The sequence below is a fragment of the Eschrichtius robustus genome, chromosome 11, assembly GCF_028021215.1.
Source record: "Eschrichtius robustus isolate mEscRob2 chromosome 11, mEscRob2.pri, whole genome shotgun sequence".
NCBI classification, from domain to species: domain Eukaryota; kingdom Metazoa; phylum Chordata; class Mammalia; order Artiodactyla; family Eschrichtiidae; genus Eschrichtius; species Eschrichtius robustus.
In genome coordinates, this window is record NC_090834.1 from 104,161,648 (window position 1) to 104,184,548 (window position 22,901).

General features: G+C 52.9%; 1 protein-coding gene across 1 annotated transcript in view; it reads right to left on the reverse strand.

The window, feature by feature from the left end:
* Positions 1-3,051: 3,051 nt before the first annotated feature.
* The window catches only part of VWCE (von Willebrand factor C and EGF domains), a 29,208-nt gene continuing 9,358 nt past the window's right edge, over positions 3,052-22,901 (reverse strand). Inside the window, exons 6-20 of the mRNA XM_068555891.1 lie at positions 22,300-22,416; positions 21,276-21,404; positions 19,600-20,042; positions 19,424-19,517; positions 18,109-18,191; positions 16,321-16,408; positions 14,712-14,797; positions 13,263-13,380; positions 12,547-12,632; positions 11,101-11,197; positions 9,386-9,468; positions 8,238-8,328; positions 8,073-8,155; positions 7,622-7,712; positions 3,052-3,689 (exon numbers count right to left, since the gene is read on the reverse strand). Of these exons, the coding sequence (XP_068411992.1) occupies positions 3,055-3,689; positions 7,622-7,712; positions 8,073-8,155; positions 8,238-8,328; positions 9,386-9,468; positions 11,101-11,197; positions 12,547-12,632; positions 13,263-13,380; positions 14,712-14,797; positions 16,321-16,408; positions 18,109-18,191; positions 19,424-19,517; positions 19,600-20,042; positions 21,276-21,404; positions 22,300-22,416 (2,324 nt within the window). The 3' untranslated portion in view covers positions 3,052-3,054. The remainder of the gene's footprint in view (positions 3,690-7,621; positions 7,713-8,072; positions 8,156-8,237; positions 8,329-9,385; positions 9,469-11,100; positions 11,198-12,546; positions 12,633-13,262; positions 13,381-14,711; positions 14,798-16,320; positions 16,409-18,108; positions 18,192-19,423; positions 19,518-19,599; positions 20,043-21,275; positions 21,405-22,299; positions 22,417-22,901) is intronic.

Here is a 22,901-nt window from a genome sequence, read left to right on the forward strand (position 1 = left end):
CACAAGCCGAGTGGTGCGGCAAAAAAAAAAAAAAAAAAAAGCACCCTGTGCCCATCTGGGGTCTTGAAAGTGGTCCTCTGGCCTCCTGGTGCCAGTCAGTGCTGGGCAGGGGGTGTCACACTGGGGCTTATCGCAAGCAGAACATGTTCTTACCAAGTTGGGTCCCACCAAGGCCTCCTAACATGTCACAATGGCACTGCCTATTCACGGGGTGGGGGGTCAGGGGGTTGGGGAGAGGGGGAGGAGGAGAGCTCCGAGCTGCCCTCAGTGGTCCTGAGAAGGGCCTGTGGTGGCCACGGTGTGGGTGGTGAGAGCCCTGGCCCAGCCACGGGGTGCTCTAGAGGCAGCAGCTCCTGCACCTCCTCCCCAACCCCATCCCCCAGGTCTTCTTAGGCCCAGAGCGAGCAGACAGGAGGCAGGCGTGATCCTTGGGTGAGGCCAGCTGGGCATGCTGGAGAGCCGACAGGAGCCCAAGAGCAAGAGAGGGACAAGAGTGGCATCCTCAGGCCTTGGGGGGACAATTCTGAGGTGTGTGCCACGTGACCTCCCAGAGGGTCCACAGGAGGAAGGGGTGCCAATTGCCCATGGCAGTGACCTTTTTAACAAAAGCTGATTGGTTTTCTTCCCTTCTCTGTCTCCCTTCCCCCTCCCTCACCGTGCTCTCTGGGATCACCTTCCGGGGCAGCGACTCTCACCCAAATCTCTCTCCGGGTCTGCCCTTGGGAGCTCAAACTAAGATAAGGCGGTCTTGGCACCTTGAATAAACTGCAGCCATCAAGTGTCTCTCTGCAACTCCAACGGAACAAGCCAACCAAATGCGACTTGAAGGGGAAAAGCCCAGACTGGGAGTCCGAAGCCCAGAGCCCTCCTCCCAGATCAGCCTTCCTAATCTGTGCAACCTTCGGACACTCTCCTGACCTCTCTGGGCTTCTGTGGTCTCAGCTGTAAGCGGGGGACAGGAGTGTCTCAGATAATCATGTTTTTATACTTGGACCGACTTGAGGGAAGTGTCTACAGCTGTCCTCCTGCCCCCCACCCCTCAGCCTCTTTTTTTTTTTTTATGGCCACGCCACGCTGCTTGCGGAATCTCAGTTCCCCGACCAGGGACTGAACCCAGGCTCCAGCAGTGAAAGTGCGGAGTCCTAATCACTAGGCCACCAGGGAACTCCCCGCCCCAGCCTTTTTTTTTTTTTTTTAATGTTCAAAATGAACACCATTTACCTGAGTTCTATGGAGAGGGGAGACTAGTATTAAAACTTGAATTGCATCCTTTATTGAACAGAGGGATAGCGGTGAGAAAATTGGCCCTGACTCTGAGCCTCTACCATGTCGAGAGCTGGCTTGTTTGAGGAGCAGAGCCAGTCAGTGTTCTACACTTTCATCCTGAAGTTAGACCCCAAGTGGCATCATGAAGCTGGGCGGGCTGCCCAAGGTCACAAGCACAAAGCCCCGAGACTTACGGAGTCTGTATTATATGCTATCATCTCAACTGCATGAGGAAGGACTGTTGTGATCCCATTATACAGATGAGGGAACCGAGACCTAAGGTCTCACGGCTAGTCACAGCGAGTAGGGCTCAAACATGGGTTTCATGGCACCCCAGACCTCATTCAACCACACCCTTTGTGTCTTAACTGGTCTCTAAGTAAGATGGTCTCTAAGGCCTTTGCATCCCTAAAGTCTTTGGTTTTCATGCCCCTAATTCCAAATTCATTATTCCTGCCATCCTGCTTGGATTAGGACCCCTCCCTACACTAACACCTGGGGTGGATAACCCAGATGGCCTTTGCAGCCAGTGCCCACTGGGGACGCTCCCCGCTGGGGACGTTTCCCACTGGGGACGCTCCCCACTGGGATATGTGGTGAGCAACAGGGCAGAGAAGAGGCAAGGGGAGGATGGCCCGCGCCAGTGTAGGTGCAGGTTATTCTGCAGCCCTCTTGGGTTTCAGGGATAGCAAGTTGGTGACACGGTGACAGCATAGTTCTCTGTCTTCCACCCCCATCTCACTTTCCCCCAACGATGCTAGCACTGTCCTCTTTCCAGCTGTCATGGGAACTGGGCTGCACCGTCCAGATGCCCCCTTCAGGACAGACGCATTTATTACCCCAGCCGCAGGGAAGGTTGTTGACCGACAGCTCTCAGCCATCAGCCCTCACAGGGAACTGCCTTGGCTGACACCCCTTTCCTGGGCCCGCTCCCCGCAGATAGAATTACTGGCCAACATGGGGGCACAAAGCCCTGTCCCCTTGCCCCAACTCGGGCCGACTCTGAAGGCCAGCCCAGCCTCAGAGCTCCACAGGGGGCTGGCTGAGACCGTGCCACTGCCGGGCCCCACCCCTGCCTCCTGCTTGCCTCCCTCGGCCCACAGATGTTAAAGCTAAGCACAGGCCCTAAGACTCCACCTGCCTACTATTCCCTCCCAGGGAACCCAACCTGCGAAGGCCTCTCCATCCGTCTTTTCCGCCCCCTCACTTTAGAAGTCTCCTAGCATCAAAGGCCACCAGGTACTTACCTAAGACCCCTCCCAATCTAGCCCCAGGTCTGTGCAGGCTTTTCTCCCAAGCAGGGGGTTGAGGTGGGCACTAGCTCAGCACCTGGGGGCTTGCAGTGACGTTTTCCCACCTTTCCAAAGGCGAGAAGTGAACGACCAGGGCAGCCTAGGGGAGACCGAGACAGATTTTAATCAGGAAACCTCGGGTGAGGACACATGACAGCTGGTGGCACAATCCCAGTGGAATCCCAGGCCCCTCGGACCCTCCTCCTCCAGAGGAGGGACTCAGCCGCCCCAACCTTTCTCAGAAGACAGGCGGCCCATGCAGCCCAGGGAGGATGCTGACGGTGGAGAACGTGCTGCTGGATTCTCACAGCGCATCCCAGATGCTTCTTGGGAGCAAGGCTACATCGGACCCTGAGGGTTTTCCATCCCCGCCAGGGGTCCTGAAGGAGTCAGCAGCCTCACTGGCCCCCAGAGCCGCCCTGCAAGCTCCCAGGGCCTCTGGCAGAGTCTTCTCTGTCTGGCGTCTCCCGGGCACGGCCCTGAAACGGAGGCCTGCTTACACTGTGGACTCCTCCTCCGGTGAGGGCCCCACGGTGGGCTCCTGGGGGCCAGGGCTGCCCGTGGCTGCAAGGGCTGCAGAGAGTCTGGAGGTGGCTGGAGACAGTCTGCGAGGCCTGAGGATAGTGACGGGGGCCTCTGAGGGGCTGGGGCCCATCGTGGAAAGGGCTGAGGCTCTACGCCGGATGGTGGCAGGCAGAGGAGGCTGTCTGGATGCGGTGTGGGCCCCGGAGGCTGAGGATGAGGGCTCTGGAGTAACAGGAGGTGGCCCGGGAGCCCCGGGAGAGGCTGGAGGTAGAGAGGAGGCTCCTGGAGGGATTGAAGGCCCTGGTGAGGGCCGAGGGGGCTGGGAGGCCCAGGGCTCCCCTGGGAACATGCCCCCAGGCCCCAAAGGGGGTGAGGGTAAGGCCTGCGCTCCTGAGGGGCTCACGGGTATAGTCTGCATGTTGGACAGGTTCGTTCTCAGGAGGAGCTGGAGGAGCTGGAGCACCGGCCTCTGAGGCGACACCGCTGGGGGCCCCGGGCAGGAGCTGCAGTTGAGCAGGGCCTCGGGGTCTCCACGGGGGGTCCGGGCCACTTTGCTGAGCTCAACGTCTCCACGAGGGGAGAGACCCCGGCTTTCTTCCAGGGAATCTAGAGAGGGGGCGGGGCAAGAAGATGCACAATGGTTCTTCCCTACGACTGAGGCAGGTCTGGGATGAGCTGCACCGAGGACAGTGCCCCAGCTCTGTCCCTTGAGGGTCCCTGTGCACCGGCAGCTGGGGTTGGGGGATCCCGCCGGCTCCTGCCTCCAGGAAGGGAAGACCCAAAAGGAACCAAGAGCAGAGGGAGACAGTTCACCAAGGCACTGGCTGTGTGACCTTGTGTGAGGCACATAACTCCCCTGGGCCTCCATTTCCCCATCTGTAAAATGGGCATCATAATAACAGGATGACCACATAGGCCACGCAATGAGGACTGAATGAAACAGAGCCTGAGAGGTCTCAGCCTAAACCCAAATGTAAACTCTGGACTTTGGGTGACAATCATGTGTCAGAGTAGGTTCATTGATTGTAGCAAATGTACCATCTGGTGGGGGATGTTGACAGCAGGGGGCGCTGTGCGTGGGGCGGGGACAGGGGGATTCAGGGAGCTGTCCGAACCTTCTGCTCGATTTTGCTGTGAACCTAAAAATGCTTTTAAAAAAAAAGTCTATTGAAAAAATTTGTTTTTAAGTCTCAGCCTGGAGGCCAGCGCATCATAAGGGCTTAATCCATGGCGGGAGAACAAGGGAAGGAAGGAAGAATATTGGAGAAAGGTATGATCAGGGAGGAGACGGAGGCTGGTAAACACATTACAAACTGGAATGATTACATTTTAAAAATCATGAAAAGATAACTTATAACTTTTTAAAAAATTGTGAATCACCCTGCTGTACACCTGAAAGTTATATAATATTGTACATCAAATATACCTCAATTGAAATATATATATAAACCATCAAAAGGATAATCACAAAAACCACTTTACCAAAAACCACTGAATTGTGTACTTCGAGCGTGTGACTTACAGGGTGTGTGAATTATATCTCAAGAAAGCTGTTCTTTTTTTTTTTTAATTATCAAAAGGAAACAATTCACCTCGTATTTCAATAAAAAGCATTTCTTCTTAAAATGAGTTCGCACATGGTGAACGCAGCTGAGGCAGGTGCCCCAGGAGAAGGAGGTGGGCTCTGCATCTCACCTCTTTGGGCCTCAGTTTCCCCATCAGGAGGCAGGAGAGCAGAATGGGAACGAGCATGGGGTGAGGAACCAGAGAGACCTGGCCCTGAGTCCGACGACACTACCACCTAGAACGCGGCCTTAAAGACAGAAACTTGGGAATTCCCCGGCGGTCCAGTGGTTAGGACTTGGCACTTCCACTGCATGGGGCCCGGGTTCCATCCCTGGTTGGGGAACTAAGATCCCATAAGCTGTGCGGCACGGCCAAAAAAAATTTAAAAATAAATAAATTCTTTTTAAAAAGACAGGAACTTAACTTCTCTGAGCCTCCATTTCCCCATCTGCAAAATGGAGACAATAAGAGCACCCATGCATAAACATTCCTGGGGCATTTAAATGAGACAATACAGGTAAAATGCTCCATACACTGCCTGGCACCTTAGCTAACGATTAGTCTCTAGAAAGCAGGGGAATAATATCCATCAGCTCGCACAGGGTTTTGTGCTGGTTAAGGTCGAATCTATAATCACTCAACAGTTCCCAACATCATGACTGTATGGGATCAGGATGTTTCCAGCCCCAGCAGTCCTGACAGCAGCTCTCCATCCACAGAACTGAAGAGCTGCCCTAAATACAGGATGTCCTCTTCAAAAGGTCAAAGGAGTTAAAGAGGTATTTTATACAAGAGGAAATTCAGGCCACAAATCCGTGGAAAAATTCACTGTCTTCCTGGAAGTTTAAAACATGTACAATAGCCACCGGTAAGGTACTTTATGGACATGTTAAACAGGAAAAATTAAATTCAAAACACAGTGTAGAGTTGGTGGGCATATGGGGCACCAGCTACGTCTCTGTAAGTTTCCTCTTTCTCTAGGACCCCATCTGGTAACGTGCTGTCATGCCCTAGGAGTCACCAAACCACTCCCGACACCCTGTGACCTAGTTACTGCGCCTATTAACCACAGGGTCTGAACGCAATTCACAAAATTTGAAAACAAAAGTTGTCTGACCAAAGATTTTTCACAGTGGGTCCATTATGGATAGAAAAGAAAAAAAAGAAGAAGAAGAAAGAAACCACCTAAATGTCAACCAAAAAGGCAAGGGGTAAGCAAACCATAATATTTGGGAGCTTTTTTAAATGGCCAGCTGTGGGCTACATCAATATTTTGAAACTGTGTGTTACAGTAGGTTGTCCACGTCCTGTTTATACCTCTGCAAAAAGATGCACATGGACAAACACTCATGATGGAGAAAGACAAACAGATGTGAATCATTTTCAGGAGTCAATGTAGCAGAGTAGCTAAAAGCATGGACTCTGGGCTCAAATCCTGGTTCTACTGTCAGCCAGCTGTGTGACCTTGAGCACCTCACTTCACCTCTCTGTGCCTCAGTTTCCTCACCTGGAAAATGGGGATGCTAATAGTATCTATCATGAAGAGTTGCTGTGAAAATGAAATAAGACATATGAAAACAGACAGATGGCCAACAGGGACATGAAAAGATGCTCAACATCACTAATCATCATGGAAATGCAAATCAAAACCACAATGAGATACCACTTCACAAGTGTCAGAATGGCTGTCATCACAAAGACAAGACACAGCAACTGTTGGTAAGGAAGTAGGGAAAAGGGAACCCTCGTGCACTGTTGGTGGGAACGTAAACTGGTGCAGCCACTGTGGAAAACAGTATGGAGGTTTCTCAAAAAACTAAAAATAGAACTACCATATGATCCAGCAATTCCACCACCTGGTATGTATCCAAAAAAAAAATGAAAACACTAATTCAAAAAGATACATGCACCCCAAGGTTCATTGCAGCATTATTTACAATAGCCATGACATGGGAACAACCTAAGTGTCCATCGACAGATAAAGATGGATAAATATGTGGGGTATATATATATATATATATATATATATATACACACACAATGGAACATTATTCAACCACAAAAAAGAATGAAATCTTACCATTTGCGATAATGTGGATGGATCTAGAGGGTATTATGCTAAATGAATAAATCAGAGAAAGATAAATACCATATGATCTCACTTATATGTGGAATCGTTTTTTTTTTAAAAAACTGAGCGCACAGATATTGAGAACAGATTGGTGGTTGCCAGAGGTGGGAGGAGAGGGGTGGGCAAAATGGCTGAAGGGGGTCAAAAGGCACAAATTTTCAGTTACAAAATAAATAAGTCATTGCGATATAATGTACAGCATGGTGACTATTGTTAATAATACTGTATTGAAACACTATACTTGAAAGTTGCTAAGAGATTAGATCATAGAAGTTCTTATCACAAGAAAAAAATATTTTGTAACTATGTGGGGTGACAGATGTTAACTAGACTTACTGTGGTGATCATTTTGCAATATATACAAATATTGAATCATCATGTTGTACACCTGAAACCAATATAATGTTACATGTCAATTACACCACAATCTTAAAAAAAGAAATAACATTCAATACATGATGTTCCCTGACACGTAATGGATACTCAATACATATTAGCAATTATTCTTCTGCAAAGTTGATTCAGTTCCTAAATTCTAATTTTTAAAAAAGGAAGAAAGCAGAGGAAGAGATTCAGAAAGGAGGAAATGAAGAAGAAAAAGGAACAGTAAACAGACTCGGCAGACGGCACGGCACAGTGTGCCATAGCACTGACGAGGGTCAGCAAGCCCATGCTTGGGCCTGGGCGCACCACGTGCTGGCTGTGTGACCTTGAGCAGGCCACGTTCCCTCTCTGAGCCTGGGTTTCTCACATCCAGCCCTGTACAAGTTCTGTGTTTCTGGGCGGAAGAGCAAAGTGGAAAAGGACAGTGGTGAGGCTGCAGGATGCAGAGGCCGCTTACCTGGACAGGAGAAGCAGCAGTCCCTGGGGGGCGTGGAGGGGTCCGAGCAGGCCTGCTGGCAGGGCATCTTCTCGCAGCTCACCTCTCCCAGCTGGGGAAGCAGAAGGAGACACGTGAGGAAGCCCGGAGCATCTCACCCCTCCACAGCAGGGCCCTCACGGACCTATTGCACCAGCAGCTGGACCCACGGAAAGATCTGGGGCAGAAGCTGCAGGGCCTGACCCTCACCGGAACAACAGGTGAAGCCAAACACAGTGGGGCCGCCTTAAGGAAACAACAAAGGTAGAGGACACCATCAAATCCGAAGGTATCCCCGCAGGTAATTAAAGTTGAAGAATGGCAGGCGGAAGACCGGCGTACACTGGCTAAGGGGCTCCGAGTTTCACAAAGGGACAAAAGGCTAGAAGCAGCCCCTGGCCCGGCAGGTCCAGGGTCCCCAGGCCCAGCTCACCTGGCATATGCACTGGGTACAGGGCTCATCGTCCAAGGTGAACACCTGGCCGTTCCCCACCTTCCTCCCCTCGTAGTTGCAGTCTGCAGGGGCAGAGGAGACAGGGGCCGTGAGAGCCAAGGCCCACTCAGGGGCCTTGCACGAGAGGTGGCTGGTCCCACTCACCTCGGCACACTGGACAGCACTCCCCGTCAGGGTGGAAAGGGTAGGAGCAGGTGATGGGGCAGTCCACAGGCGAGCAGGCCACCGAGCCCAGCTGCAGGACACAGAAAACACTGAAGGCCCTTTGTTCTGGGGGGCTGATGGGTCACTCATGAAGGACACATCACATGGCCATTGAGTGCCCATCGGAGCCATCAAGGTCAGGTGAGAGGTCCATGGTGAGGGAACAGACTGAGTTAGAGTCTGTCCTCCCACTAGAACGCAAGCCCCCCAGGCCCAGCCTTGTCCTCAGAGCTCCTCTGTCAACAGCTACCTGTCGAACAAATCCATGAACCTCCCAGGGAAGCTGAGTACCAAAACCTTAGGGGGAAGGACCCAGAAGCCAAAGCTCCCCAAAGCACATGGCTGTGAACGAACAGGGCCACTCAGAGGCCAGAGATGTTCACCCCAAGTTTCTCGATCTTTCTGCAGACCCGTCCCTTTTCACCCACCGCCAGCAAAGAAGCCCCATCAGCATGAAACATTTCTAGCATGACAAGCAATAAGGACTTATTTTTTCCATTTTCCAAATACTAAATGATATTCCTGTCATTTAGACTGAGAGGCAGTATGGCTTAGGGGTAAAAGTGTGCTTTCTGAAGCAGACTCAGGATACTAGAATTGATTCTTGGCACTTCACTTGACTAGTTGTGGGGGTCTCTGTGCCCGGCTGTCTCACCTAGCAGCTGGGGATGGAGGTACCCACCTCATAGGATTCCCCATGGATTAACAGGTCGTGCTGAGATCAGGGGTTGGCACATGGCAGGTGCTCGAGAATGTGAGTATATTAAAGATTCCGTACAGAGTCCTGGGTTTGCGTTCCTCACCTCCACTCTCAGGGAGAATCCCTGGGCCATATTTTATACCGTAAGGCCCCCAAGACCCTCCCTGGTCACCCAGAAGCAGAGGACTTTTGCCAGGCAGGGTTAAAAGTATTTCTCTGGTCCTGGGTAAAGAGTCACCCCGGGCAGGGCTGAAGGGAGCCAGCTTTCACCATGATCCAGAAGTGACCATTCTCTTGGAGGTCTCTGGATCTTGCCTCCAGGGTTCAGGAGCTGGTGGCTATTTCTGGGGAGTTTCCGCAGACAGGGGTCGGGTCTGGGGGGTCGTACCAGGCAGATGCAGCTCAGACACGGGTCCAGCACGGACGCGAAGGTCTGGTTATTGTAGAAGATTCTACCTGTGTAGGTGCAGCCTGCCAGAGAGAGCATGTGGTGAGGGCCAGCCAGGGAATGGCTGGCCTTTGCCAGGAAGAAAGTCCAAGGTGTTTCTAGGCAGCAAAGGTCAGGCCAACGGCCTCTCTAGACACTTGCCCAGGGGGCTGGGGAAGGGACAGAACATATGTCTGGATTGGGTGCTGACTTTTTTCTTGCTGGATTCAGCAAAGGGATCATAGTGTCTTTACTTCAAGGTTCTCCCCCAGGGAAGGGAGCCGTTCCTCCTACCCCCTCACTTGGCAGGATCAGGATGAGGGACCCGGAGAATCAACCTGGGTGCCAGGCACCACGGCTGTCCTCTCTGCTCCTCTCCACTCAGTCGAATCCCAAACCCCACCTTCCAGGAGGGTCCCCTACAGTTCCCGTCTCTGCTTTCCGAAGCCCACAGAGGCCCCATCTGAGTGCTGCCACCTTGATGATATTTATCACATACTGGTACGTATAAAAGCAGGTGATGGTGGGCTTCCCTGGTGGCGCAGTGGTTAAAAATCCGCCTGCCAATGCAGGGGGCACGGGTTCGAGCCCTGGTCCAGGAAGATCCCACATGCCGCGGAGCAACAAAGCCCGAGCACCACAACTACTGAGCCTGCGCTCTAGAGCCCGCAAGCCACAACTACTGAGCCCACATGCCACAACTACTGAAGCCCACGCGCCACAACTACTGAAGCCCACGCACCTAGAGCCCATGCTCTACAACAAGAGAAGCCACCGCAATGAGAAGCCCGCGCACTGCAATGAAGAGTGGCCCCCACTCGCCGCAACTAGAGGAAGACCGCGCACAGCAACAAGGACCCAATGCGGCTAAAAATAAAAAATAAATACATAAATTTATTTTTTAAAAAAAGCAGGTGATGGGACAGTAGAGAAACATTTTATAAGAAAAAATATATAGGGAATTCCCTGGCAGTACAGTGGTTAGGACTCCACACTTTCACTGCCAAGGGTGTGGGTTCCATCCCTAGTTAGGGAGCTAAGATCCCCCAAGCCGTGTGGCTCGGCCAAAAAAGAAGAAAAAAGATATAACAAACATCTATGATATGCTATGTATCTATGACATGATAGATATATAGATATAGATGCATGTTACAGATATGTTATAGAGATAGAGGTATATATAGATACTGATGTTATATCACAAAAAAGAGACTAGGAAGATAAAACCATGAAGTTAACAGTGATAATGGGTCCTTTTTAATTTTTTTCTTTGCTTTCTGTATTTTCTAAATGTTCTATAATAAAATATCACTTCTGAAATAATGGAAAAGGTGAAAATTACTATTAAAACATAAAGGATCACTTTAATTTCCTCTCCCTGTTCTCTAATTGTCTCACAGGTATGTTCCTTTATCACCCCACCTAGGCTGCAAGCTCTGCATATCTTCATATCTGCTTCCAGCACCCAGACAGGGCCTCCCTTGAGCAAACTGCTTTCCGTCTCTGAGCCTCAGTTTCCTCATCTCTAAAATGGGGTTGCCCCATGGGGTTGTTGCGAGGATGAGCAGAGACGAAGCATGTGTGGTGCTTTGCACAGAGAAGCCTGATACAGGGTGACCCCTGATGTGGGGGCCAGGGGTGCTATGCCGTCCCCGGCCCCCCAGGCAGGGCCTTACCTGCCGAACAGTCGGGGCAGCACTGTCCGGGGATCCGAATCGGGTGAGGGCAGGAGTCCACACAGTCTGTCTTCTTGCAGCTCACTGAACCATCTGCCTGAAGGGAGGAAGAACTTCACCAAGACCCCACCTGCCACGCCAGCTCCCACCTCCCCACCCCACAGGCCCCCAAAAGAAAGGGTGGTGCTGCAAACTGGCCAGAGCCTGCCCTAAGAGGCGCCATGATGCAGCTGGGAGGTGGCAGGGGTCCCCCAAAGAGGACCGGCTACTTGGGAAAGGGGGTGTGAGCCTTCCAGAAAAAAGCCTTCCCATATCCCAGAGGGGGAAGGTCGGAGCTGGGGTTTTGGTCTCCTCGGCTTCCCGTCCCTTCCCCGCAGCAGCCAAGGCTGCACCATAACCTCATCCAAACTCTTCTCCGAGTTTCCCTGAAACCCTGGCTCACCCCAAATCTATGGAGTCCAATAAAATCCTATTTTTATAGAAAGCTATTCCACCGGAAATGTCTTTCAGAAGATGAAAGCGCCATAAACAGTTTGTTTTTTTTTTCGTAAAAAGTTGAAGTTTCGTGTTATCTTCTTGTAATATGAGTGCCCTAGATCAGTCCTGAAGGAGAAAAAAGGTAGCGGATGTACTTTGCTCCCCACTCTAATTCCAATGAAATGTTTCCAAGTTTTCTAAGGGTCTAAGGCTTTTTTAAACAAATGGCGCATCAAAGGGACTTGAAGGCCGCGCTTCTCACGCGCTCATGTGCACGCGAGTCACCGGGGGATTAAAATGCAGATTCTGAGTCCGAGCCCCGGGCAACCTTGAGGTTCTACCAAGGCTCCCTGGTGATGGCAACGACACAGCCAGTGCAGGGACCTCATTTTGAGAAATAAAGCTCTAAGCTCCAAGCGACTAAAAACTCTCTTAAAGTAGAAAGGAAAGCCAACCGTACTTGAAGATGAGCTAAAACGATCGCGTTTCTTGGCAAATAGCTGTGTTTGCATGTCTGTCAATCTGACTCTCAAACTCACGCACCCTCACCCACTTCTGATGAGGTGAGGTCACGTGACTCACATTAATGGAGGAAGCCTCGCAATTTCACAGAAAAGGCCTTAACTACTAGGCCTTGGGCTGCCCAGCTCCTTCTGTTATCCGTGCCCGGCGAAAACCTGCTCCTGGGAATCCTATTTCCAGCTCCATAGGCCAGCAGCTCCCCGCACATGCACGGTGGGTCACACAGCACTCTTACGACAGACAGACTGCCAAGCTCTGTCATCCTGAAAATCTACCGAGGACAGAATAACCTGGATCCCAGCCCCTTCTGTAAAAACGGGATTGGATAGCATGGAAGCGAGACTGGGACAGGCCTGAGGTGGCCCCGCTTCCGCAGGGGCAGGGCTGCCCGGCCCGGGACGGGGAAGGGTGGGGAAAGCAGCTGAAGGCGCGCAGGTTGTCATTCACCTGGCAGATGCATAACTCACAGGGATCACCGGGAGACCAGATCTGTCCAACCGGAAACTCAACCCCGTTGTCGTCCAGAGAGCAGCCTGGCCAGGGGACAGCGGGGGAGAAAGGACGAGTGGGCAGAAGTGCCGAGGAGGGTCCTGAATGCCCGCGGGACCTACAGCACCACCCAGCAAGGACAGACAGACACCTCTGCTCACTCACACTGAGTCCACGCAGCCACCCACTGGGCCCAGAGCTGCCTGCTGCTGCCGCCTGGCTCCCTCAGTTAGTGAATTTTCCTGCCTGACATGAGCCTGGTATACACAGGCACGCGCACACAAACGTACACGTCCACACACACCCACAAACACACCCATTCACACACACAGAAACCACTCCCACGCAGACACATGCACACAGATACAACAGACACACAACAAAAACACACGGACACACACACTCAACAACACACACACAGATACCACTCACACACAAACACGCAGACACGTACACAAGCTCACACACAGATGTCACTCATATACAAACTTAAAACACACAAATATACACACTCACAAACAGACACACACACAAACACAGACACACACAACACACATAGAGAGCACTCACACACACACACAGAGTCTCAGCGGGTGAAGCTCAGCCTCCCCCGGCTCGGGCATCCAGGCCTGGTGCTGGGTGCAGCCTGGGATGCAGGGCTGAGCGGCCCTCACCTGTCATGGGTGCGGGTTCCCTGCAGGTGAAGCAGCACTGCCCAGGGCCCAGCCACCACTCCTCGCGGGGGCAATCCAGTTCTGGACATGGTGTGAAGGAACATTCCACCTCCCCGTTCTGGAAGAGAGCCAGGGGGCACAAACCAGTGAGGGCCAAAGAGGAGGCCGGTAGGCTGCCGTCACCCCCCTAAAAGTGACAAATCTCCAGGGAGCAAGAGTGGAAGGAACGGCGAGTCCTTCCCTGGGGGCTGGGGCGGGGCTGGGAGAGGGTCCCAGGAATATGCCGGCTGCGTGGCTGCGTGGCTGCAGCGTCCCCCGCTGCCCTAGCTGCAGCCTCCAGAATCTCTTCCTCTCACTTCTGCAACAGCTTTCTGCTCTCACTCCAATCCACTCTCACCTGCAGCCAGAGAACTTTCTCATGCACCAATCCGATCACATCACTCCACCACTTAAAACCCTTGGCAGCTCTGCCAAGTCCAAACCCTCTGCCTGGCTGGCAAAGCCCTTCATGACTGAGACTGACGCATAGGCTATCGCTGCCCCCTCACAGACCCCTTCCCCTAAGCACTGCCCTTGGCTGATGAGGGTCACGTCCTCCAGGTGCCTGGATGGTTCATTCACCCCCACTCCCCGGGGAGCAAGGAAGTACCTACAACCACTTGATGCTGGGGGTAGAAGAGCCCAGCTCCCTGGCCTCTGGACACACCCACCTCTGCGGGGCCACTCACACTCCAGAGCTCCCCGTGGCATCAGCCCGAGACCCCTCTTCTTGTGGCCCCTCCCCCTGCCTGACTTGCTTCCCCAGCCAGTCTCTCCCGAGAGCACTCCTTCAGAAAACCACTTACACGAGAGGCCCACCCCAGGCCCTGTTCTTGGAACTCAGCCCAAACAGGATCCCCACCTCAGCCGCATTTCCAGTCCCTCTCGCAGTCCGGGCTCCAGCCAGGATGGACACCCCCAGGCCTTAGAACTCGCCCTGCTCTCTCCCGCCTCCGGTCTTCTGCTCACGCAGTGCCCTCTGCCAGGCACACCTGTCTCAGCTCCTCACCGGGTTGTCCTAGTCATCCTTCAGGTCTTGGCTTAGCATCCCTCCCTCCGAGTAGGCTTCCCTGAAGCCCACAGCCTGGTTAAGAGCCCCGCTCCCCTGTCCATTGCCCACCTAGCTGTGGGCCCCTGACGGAGGCGGCTGGGGCTGTCTTGTGCTCAACTGCGTCCCCAGTGCCCAGCATTGTCCCAGGCACACAGTAGGTGCTCTATAAATAGCAATGCTGAAGGACGAACTTCAAGGAGACTGCGGGAAGGCCTTGGCGAATGCTAAGGCCCCTTTAGTCTCTTTCTTGCCTCAGTTTCCCTTTTGCTGCATGGCGGCTCCTCTTCTCCTGGTCAAGGCATCCTGGGAAAGTCGTGTGCCCTGCCCCCTCCCCAGCACCCACCCACTCAGCCCCCTACCTGGCAGACACAGGTGGTACACTCGTCACCACCACCACTGAACACAGCCCCATCTGCATACCACCGGCCATGGAAATAGCATCTCACTGCGGAGGAGAAAGGAAGAGGCAGCTCAAGGTCTCTGGGCAGCTAAAGAAAAGGGGGAGCAAATGGGTGGGTGGGGGGGGTCTCTGGGAAGAAAACACACCCCCACAATATTCCACGGCACACCCACACCCAAAAGCCCAATCGCTGCTCCCCTCCAAACCCTCACCTAAAGGTACACCGGTAGTTAAAAACTGACAGAGAGGGACCTCTCTGGCCGTCCAGTGGTTAAGACTCCGAGCTCCCAATGCAGGGGGAACAGGTTCAATCACTGCTCAGGGAACTAAGATCCCACATGCCGAACGGTGCGGCCAAAAAAAAAAAAAACTGACAGAGAATGAACCACATGCAAGTTAAGGTCCTTAACCAAGAAGGAAGGGAAGCCCGGAATAACTAAAGAGTAAGAGAAAAGAAGAAATGAAAAAAGACGGCCCCAGACACCTATGGCAAGGTCTGGGAATGCTGCCAGCCCCTGGAGGCAGGGAGGATTCAGTGAGAGCCTCTCATATGAAGATCCCCCATCCCTGCTGGTAAAAACAACCTTGAAAACCTGCCGGGGCCCACCTGGCTTTAGTCAGAGGGCACTGGGTTCAAATCCCAGCTATACAACTCACTACGGGCAAGATACTTAAGCTCTCCTAAGCCTCAGTTTTCTCATCTGTAGAATGGGATTAACAGTTCCTACCTCACAGGGAGTATATTGCCTGTTCAAAAAATGTTTTAACTAAAAATAATATAACATTTGGGACTTCCCTGGCGGTCCAGTGGTTAAGACTCTGCACTTCCAATGCATGGGGCACAGGTTCGATCCCTGGTTGGGGAACTAAGATCTCACATGCCGCGCAGCATGGCAAAAATAAATAAATAAATAAAATTAAAATAGCATTCAAAAGTCAAGGGAAAAATAGTATTTAATAAGAACACTAGCTTTGAAATCAGGTAAGCTTGAGTTCAAGCTCTGCTCCTTTACTCACTGGTGTGTGTCTTTGGGCAGTGATGACCTCTCTGAGCCTCAGTTTCCTCATCTATAAAATGGGGCTAAGAATAGTACTCCCTCAGGGCTGCGCCACACGGATTCAATGAGATCAGGACTGGCAAGGGCCCCACAGAGCAATGGTCCAGAGCCAGCAGTGACGGCCATGAGGTCATCTCAGGAAAGAGAACCACATTTTAACAAAGGACCAACTCATTAGTGGGGCAGGGGAGACCCCCTCCCAGTCTCGGGACAGAGCCACGCCAAGGGTGGACCCAAACCCCTTCCTGTCTGTGTTAAAGGCACCAACCCTGGCAGGGGGCAGGCTGGGCTGTGAGCCCAACCTAGCATCCAAACCACTATGCACACAGTAGGTGCTCAATTAAAACGGGCACTTTGAAATGCTTCATTTGATCTGAGTTTCTAAAGCAGAAATCAATCTCCTTCCTCTCTCCTCCACTCACCGCCCCCCCCAAAAAAACATACTCTAAAGACACCGCTCCACCCCTGTCATAAATTCACCCTGTCCTCTCCCCAGAAAGAGTCCCTTACCTGGCACACAAGTACAGCAATCTGACTTCGGGGAGGCCTGACAGGGGCCGGGAGGACACTCGGGGGAGATGCAGGACACATTTCCAGCCTGAGGAGGTGAGAGGAGGTACGGTTGGGGGAGGGTAGACCGTCAGGCCCAACAGACCAGCTTGTTCCCTATTTCACACCACCCCCAGGATTCCTGTCCCACATGAAAGCCTCCTAAAGGAAGCTATCCTGGGACTTCCCTGTTGGTCCAGTAGTTAAGACTCCACACTCCCAATGCAGGGGGCCCCGGTTCGATCCCTGGTCAGGGCTAGATCCCGCATGTCGCAACGAAGATCCCGCATGCCTCAACTAAGACCCGGCGCAGCCAAATAAATAAATATTAAAAAAAAAAAAAAAAAAAAGGGAAGCCATCCAAGACCTTTAAATGCCACCATGGTCACACAAGGATACTGTGCTGGGACCCAGTACCAGGGTTTATTATGGTGTAGTTTCCAACATCCCCCTTTCCAAGACGAGGGGCAGACCAGAGAGCAGAGCACGCTGCCTTCCTCATGAAAATGGACGAGCCTAGCCTCCCATGGCACTGCCCCCCATGGCATTGCCCCCACCATGGCATTCCCTCCCATGGCATACAGAAGCTCTGGAAGGATGCTGAGAAGTGGAGAACAGAGGTTACTCCACCAGAGACACCTTCCCGTGCATCTGAGTTTTGAACCAAGTGACTAATACCGGCCAAGGAGTTAAATTTAAAACTCAATTTTTAAAAAATTGAAGTTAAGACAAAAAAGCCCCCGGCTTTGGAGTCAGCCAGACCTGAGGTCCAGGGTCTGCTCCTCCAAGTCGTGTGACTTTGGGCAAAGTATATCACCTCTCTGAGCCTCCGTCTCCCTATCTGTGAGATGAGCTGGAAAGGGCACCTCTGCTGGGGTTGCTGAGGATTGAGTGAAATGTGATCAGGCACGAAAGCGCTTGGCCACTTCACAAGTGTGGCGTACAGGAAGGGCTCAATAAGGGTGGCGGTAGCGATCTACGTGCCCCGCCCCCCCGCCCCACCTTTACATTACAGCTTCCGCCATCACTGCCAGACCAGGGCTGCTTTTAAAGATGATGAGAGGCAGTGAGGGTTGGTGGGCAGAGCCTGGGCTTTGGAAGCAGACAGACCGCGGCTCAAATCCCAGCTCTGCCACCTCCCAGACTCAGTCTTTTCACCTGTAGAATGGGGACTGTAAAGCCGACCCTGAAGAGCTGCCAGGAGCCTCGGGTGAGGAGCTAGATGGAAAACACCAAGCCCCTTCCTGGTATGCACCGGGGGGCTCATGATCCAATCCAAGGGACAGCCTCTGGCTGGGTCTGGCACATGGTAGGAACTTAATAACTATTCTTGGAGGAGTGAATTTGCCTCAAGCAAAATACTCTTAACAAGCTGAGTCTGGTAATGAGCCTTCTCCCTCCCAACGCGGCTACCTTTATTGTGCTGGCAAATATTTTGCCTGGAGAGAAAAACTGCCTCCCTGGTAGGAAGTTTCCGAGGGAGTTTCATCCCCTCCCCTTCCTAGACAGATGGACCCTGTTTGCCTGTTGGCTCTTTTCTGCTCAGCAAAAGCCTCCCTGACTCCACAGACTACAGGTTTCCCACCCCCCACGCTTTTAAATTCCACAGGTTCCGACCAAAATCCACAACCTGAGAACTCTCCCTCCATTCAACGAGCTCACCTTTAACATCTGGTCTTTCCCCCTTCCTCTAAAACCCCCAAAGGTTAAGAAAACACCGCGAGGCTTCAGGGATCTTGTGATGCTCACCAGACAGACACAGACAGTGCAGTTCTGGTTGGGAGGTGAAAACACGTCCCCTTCAGCCCGGATGACGCCACTGTGAAAACAGCCTTTGAAAGACAAACAGGAGTGGAGGCATCAGACCTCTTCAAAGTAGAGGAAGCTTGAGGTCTCATTACTTTTCCAGGCATAATGTACCTGGAACCTTCTCTCACTGGCTCAGATGCCCCAGGAGTGACAGATCTAGGTACTCAGAACGGTGTGGTCCCAAGACCCCTGGAGAACTACAGGAGACACCCACACAGGGTGCCCTGGGAGGGTCCCATTTATGTCTGATAAACCCAGAACTGTGTTGAAAGCATGGCATTTTATTCCCATAAGGCAGGAAAGGCAGCCAGACAGCCCCAGGTTCCAAACCTGGCCTGTCACCTGAGTGGCCTTGGACCTGGACATGTCACTCAACCTCTCTGGGACTCAGTTGTCTTTACTGTAAAATGGAAATACTACCACCACATGCCCTGCAGGGGACTTGGAAGGATGCACAACCTCAGATGTAATGTACACAGCAGTTTACACTCAGGGCTTAGTACACAGTAGGGACACAGTGAAAGATCACAATTATCATTAAGAAAATCAGTAAGTTGCATTTTCATTTTAACCCTTAGGAAGACTTTTTCACTGCTGCTCAAAGTGCAGCAACCTCAGCATCTTACCACCAGGAGCTTCATAGAAATGTAGCCGCTCAGGCCCCTCCCCACATCTACTGAATGAGAATCTGCATTTTAACAAGATTCCCAGCGATTCACGTGCAGGGTGAGTGTTAAGGAGCTCTGCTGAAGGACTTGTTAAGATTTGAGGTCTTTATCCTAACAGCAATGGGAAGCAAATGAAAAATGGTCAGTAGATTGTGGGAGGGAATCAGAATGGGGGTAGAATTTATAAACGATTACTCCTCCTGCAGTAGGAGGGGGACTGGGGCAGGGGAGGGGACTGCAGAGTGGGTCTAGAGAAACTTGCTGAATGAAGGAATACATGAAAGAACGAAGCTCAGAAAGGATCCCCGGAAGGTCAGAAGTTCCCCTCGAGAGCACAGACCAGTGGTTCTCAAAGTGTGGTCCCCGAAGCAGCAGCGTCAACGTCACCTGGGAACTTGTTAGAAATGCAAATTCCCGGGCCTTACCCAGCACCTGCTAAATCAGAAGCTCTGGGTGCTGGGCCCAGGGATCACCCTTCAGGTGACACACGGAAGTTGGAGAACAGCCTTTCAGCTGCAGAAAGGCTCGGAAAGGGAAGAGGCAGTACCATGTGAGAAACTCACAGCCTTCCCCAGACCGGCTCCCACCTGTACACAATGGGCAGCATCCCCCATCTCCGGAGGGAACCGGGTGAGAACAAGCAGCTTCACACGTCACCTTTTCACAGGTCACCTCCCCATCCTAGAAGCAGAAACTGGAGTTCCAGCCACCACAATGCCCCAGACACCAGACCAGGGAAGCCCGGAGGACCCCTCACACCCACCTCGCACCAGCACTGGGAACAGCCAGGCTCTGTCCAGCGGCTCCCGGACTCATGCATGGCTCCCAGGTGCCAACAGGCAGAGGGCCCTGGTGCCAGCTGTGTGGCCTCAGGGCCCCTGGGCAAGGAAGGGGTCACCACCACCTTCTCCTGGATTTGTGAAGGAGGTCTGAGGGTCCCCAACAGAGAGGGACTAGGCACTGGGGTGGCCACTGGGGTGGACAGCAGCTGCATCAGGGCAGAAGCGGAGGCCGTGGGCAGTGCAGGTGTGGGAGATGGCAGTCGTGTGGTCCTGACTCCAGTTGGGGGTCCTGGAGCCCCAGAAGGAGGGCTGTGCCCTGGGGAGAGGGCGGGCCGGCCTGCCTCTGGAAGCAGCAGTAGCATCTTAGGGGGGTGCTGCAGGGGCTGCAGGATGGCAGACGGGGCCAGCACGGCTTTGGGGAAAGCTGAAACGGAAACACAGAGGCGTCTGCAGGGAGGCGGCAGGGGCAGGAGGCGAGACTCGAGGGGCGTGGACTCAGGCCCACCACCACAAATCACTGAATGTCTCTGGGCCAGTTTCTTCACCAACATGATAGATCTAATACCACCAGTTCAACCTCAAACTAATGGGGCTGCGGTGACGATCACGGGAGAAGATTGATGAAAAAGTACCACGAGCAGCCCGAAGTTACAAGCTGGTGGTGTGGGAGGTCCAGCTGCTTCAGATGCAGCAAAATCAGCGTCTTCTCCCTTCCCTTCCTCACTGGCCACAAAGGAGACTCGGGTTTTCCTGAACCAGGCAGACCTTCTCTAAGCCCTCAGGGATCCGACCTGGGAGTGACCCTTCCCTATTCCTGACAAGTCAGGAGTGTGTCCCCTACTCTCCCATCCAGATGTGGCTTCCCAGGAGGAGAGGCTGAGGCTCAGGGGGAGGAAGAGCCCAGGGTCCTCTCTGGGCCCATGGCAGACAGGCCAGCTTCCAAGAGGATGTCTCCCCTGAGACACACACACACTCGCACACACACACTTAGGAACAGTGCACATTTTCCCTGCAGATGGACACCAACTGCCCAACAGTCTGAAAGACAGAAAGAGAGAGAGAGAGTCCGAAAACAAGAGGGCGGCGAAGGAGGCAGATGAGGGGCAAGGGTGAGACATAGGAAAAAGGAAGAGAGTCACAAACCAGAGTGAGACGGGGAGAAAACAGGTTGGGCTGGGAGGGGGAAACGGGGTGCCTGAGCTCAGACCATCGCGGGCGATTACACGCTGGAAAACTGGCCCTGGACTAGAAAGAATGCCGTCGGTGTTGACACGACATTATATGGACGTTTACACGCACGCTGTTAAATCATGGCAGAGATCTGACACCACACCGTCCAAAGTGCCCCTGGGAGCCCAGGTTACTGGGACTCCTACGTCACATGCTCCTCTATCATGGTTTTTTGTTGGTTTTTTTTTTTTTTTTTCCTTTTACTATTTGGGAGGAAACAGTAGGGCTGGGGAAACAGTGAAAGGAAAATAAAAGAATGGATAAAGAAGTGGAAGAAGACACAAAGGATGAAAGGGGGATGTTGGAAATAACAAACGAGATGAACTGAAAAAAAGTTCAGGGGGAAGGAAGAGGGCCCGCTCCGGGAGGGTGGGGCCTGGGGCCGGGGGGCGGGGCCTGGGGCCGGGGGGCGGGGCCCAGCGCTCACCTTCACACGACACTCGGTCAGCTCGGAGCCTGAAGCCAGGTTGGCAGGTGCACAGGAAGCTGCCCACGGTGTTATGGCAAGAATGGTGACAGACCCGCCTCTCCAGTGGCCTCCGACACTCGTTTACATCTGCGGGAGAGCCTCGCTACCGACGGCTGCCTTATCGGGGCTACCGAGTCCTTCTTCCCCCATCACTTACCCCAAAAGGCTGGGGGAGTCTCCCTGCCATGTTCTTATGGGGTCCTTCCCTGCCCCAGGGTGCCAATGTGACTCAGATGTCTGGGAATGGGGCTGAAATCTAGTGCTAGTCTCCTTGGAAGGTTCATACATCCAGTAGGCATTTAATGGATGCACCAGTGACTCATACCCCAGCACTGTGCAGCAATGATTAAGTGTTGGCTGGTGGGGATGGGCCCCACTGGGAATCTCATCTCCAAACCTTCCACCAACCCACTGTCGGGCATCGGGTGCTATGGGCCCTTCTGAAAAAAGAGTCTCAAAAATCACCACACTGCTCAGGGCAGGCTTCAGGACAAACACCCAACTCTGCTAGAACAAGGTCTCTTTTCAGGCCCATGGGACCCCACCTTCAACCCATGAGCCAAGCTCAAGCCAAACATGCCAATCCCTTTCTGGAAATTTCTGCAATGGGCTGAGAAAACAGGGGTCTCCTTCTAAACCAGAGGAACCAAGACATAACGTGCTTTATTTACCAAGGGGAGCAAAGGCAGCCAAGAAAATGGGTGAGCAGAGAGGAATCCTTGGGGTGTATCTGGGAGAGGGTGGAAGAGAAACATAACAGGATGAAAGTGGCATGTGGCCAGGAAAAGTCCAAGACGGGGTCTTCCATTAGGAGCCACGCCAACCCCAGGGAAAGGCAGGCTCTGAGCAAAGGCTCAAGCGCTTGCAGGCTCCAGGGAACCAGGAGGTCCAGACTGCTGACCTTTCCCTGTCCCTGGGCTCGCCCTGTCCATCTTCCTGATTGGCAGCCTAAGTGTGAAGACAACAGGGTCCCCTGCCTTACCTACACAGGAGTGCCGGTTGCCGTGGAGATGGAAGCCAGTTCTACAGGAACACCTGTAGCTGCCAATGCTGTTTTTACATCTCTGCTGGCAGGGGGTCCCAAGGCATTCATCAGTGTCTGGAAGGGAACAGGACACAGCTGGAGCTCATTTCCCCGTAGAGTTTTGGAAATATGTGGTCCTCTCTACCTACCTCTCTCATCACTATCCCCTACCCGACTCTTAACCCCTCTCCTTCTCACCACCCACATTCAGTCTATCAACTCCTAAGTCCTCCCTGGACCAGCCCACTTCTCTCTACCCTCACTGCCATACCCTAGCCCAGGTGCCCTGGGCTTTGTCTCTGGTCTAGAGGATAACAACAGCCTTGTGTGTCTCTCTGCCCCTCCCTGTGCTCCTCCCAAGCCACCCTCTACAGAGCCCCCAGGATGTTCTGACCAAAGGGCACCTCCGATCAGGCCACTTTCTGCTTAAAATCCCTCCAAGGCTCCCACAAGCACCAATGCAGCACCATAGCTCACGAGTCCTGGGCTGCCTTTCCCACCTCTCTCCTTGCCCCTCACCTTTACTCTGGCCCAAATTCTTGCCATCTTCCAAAGGCACC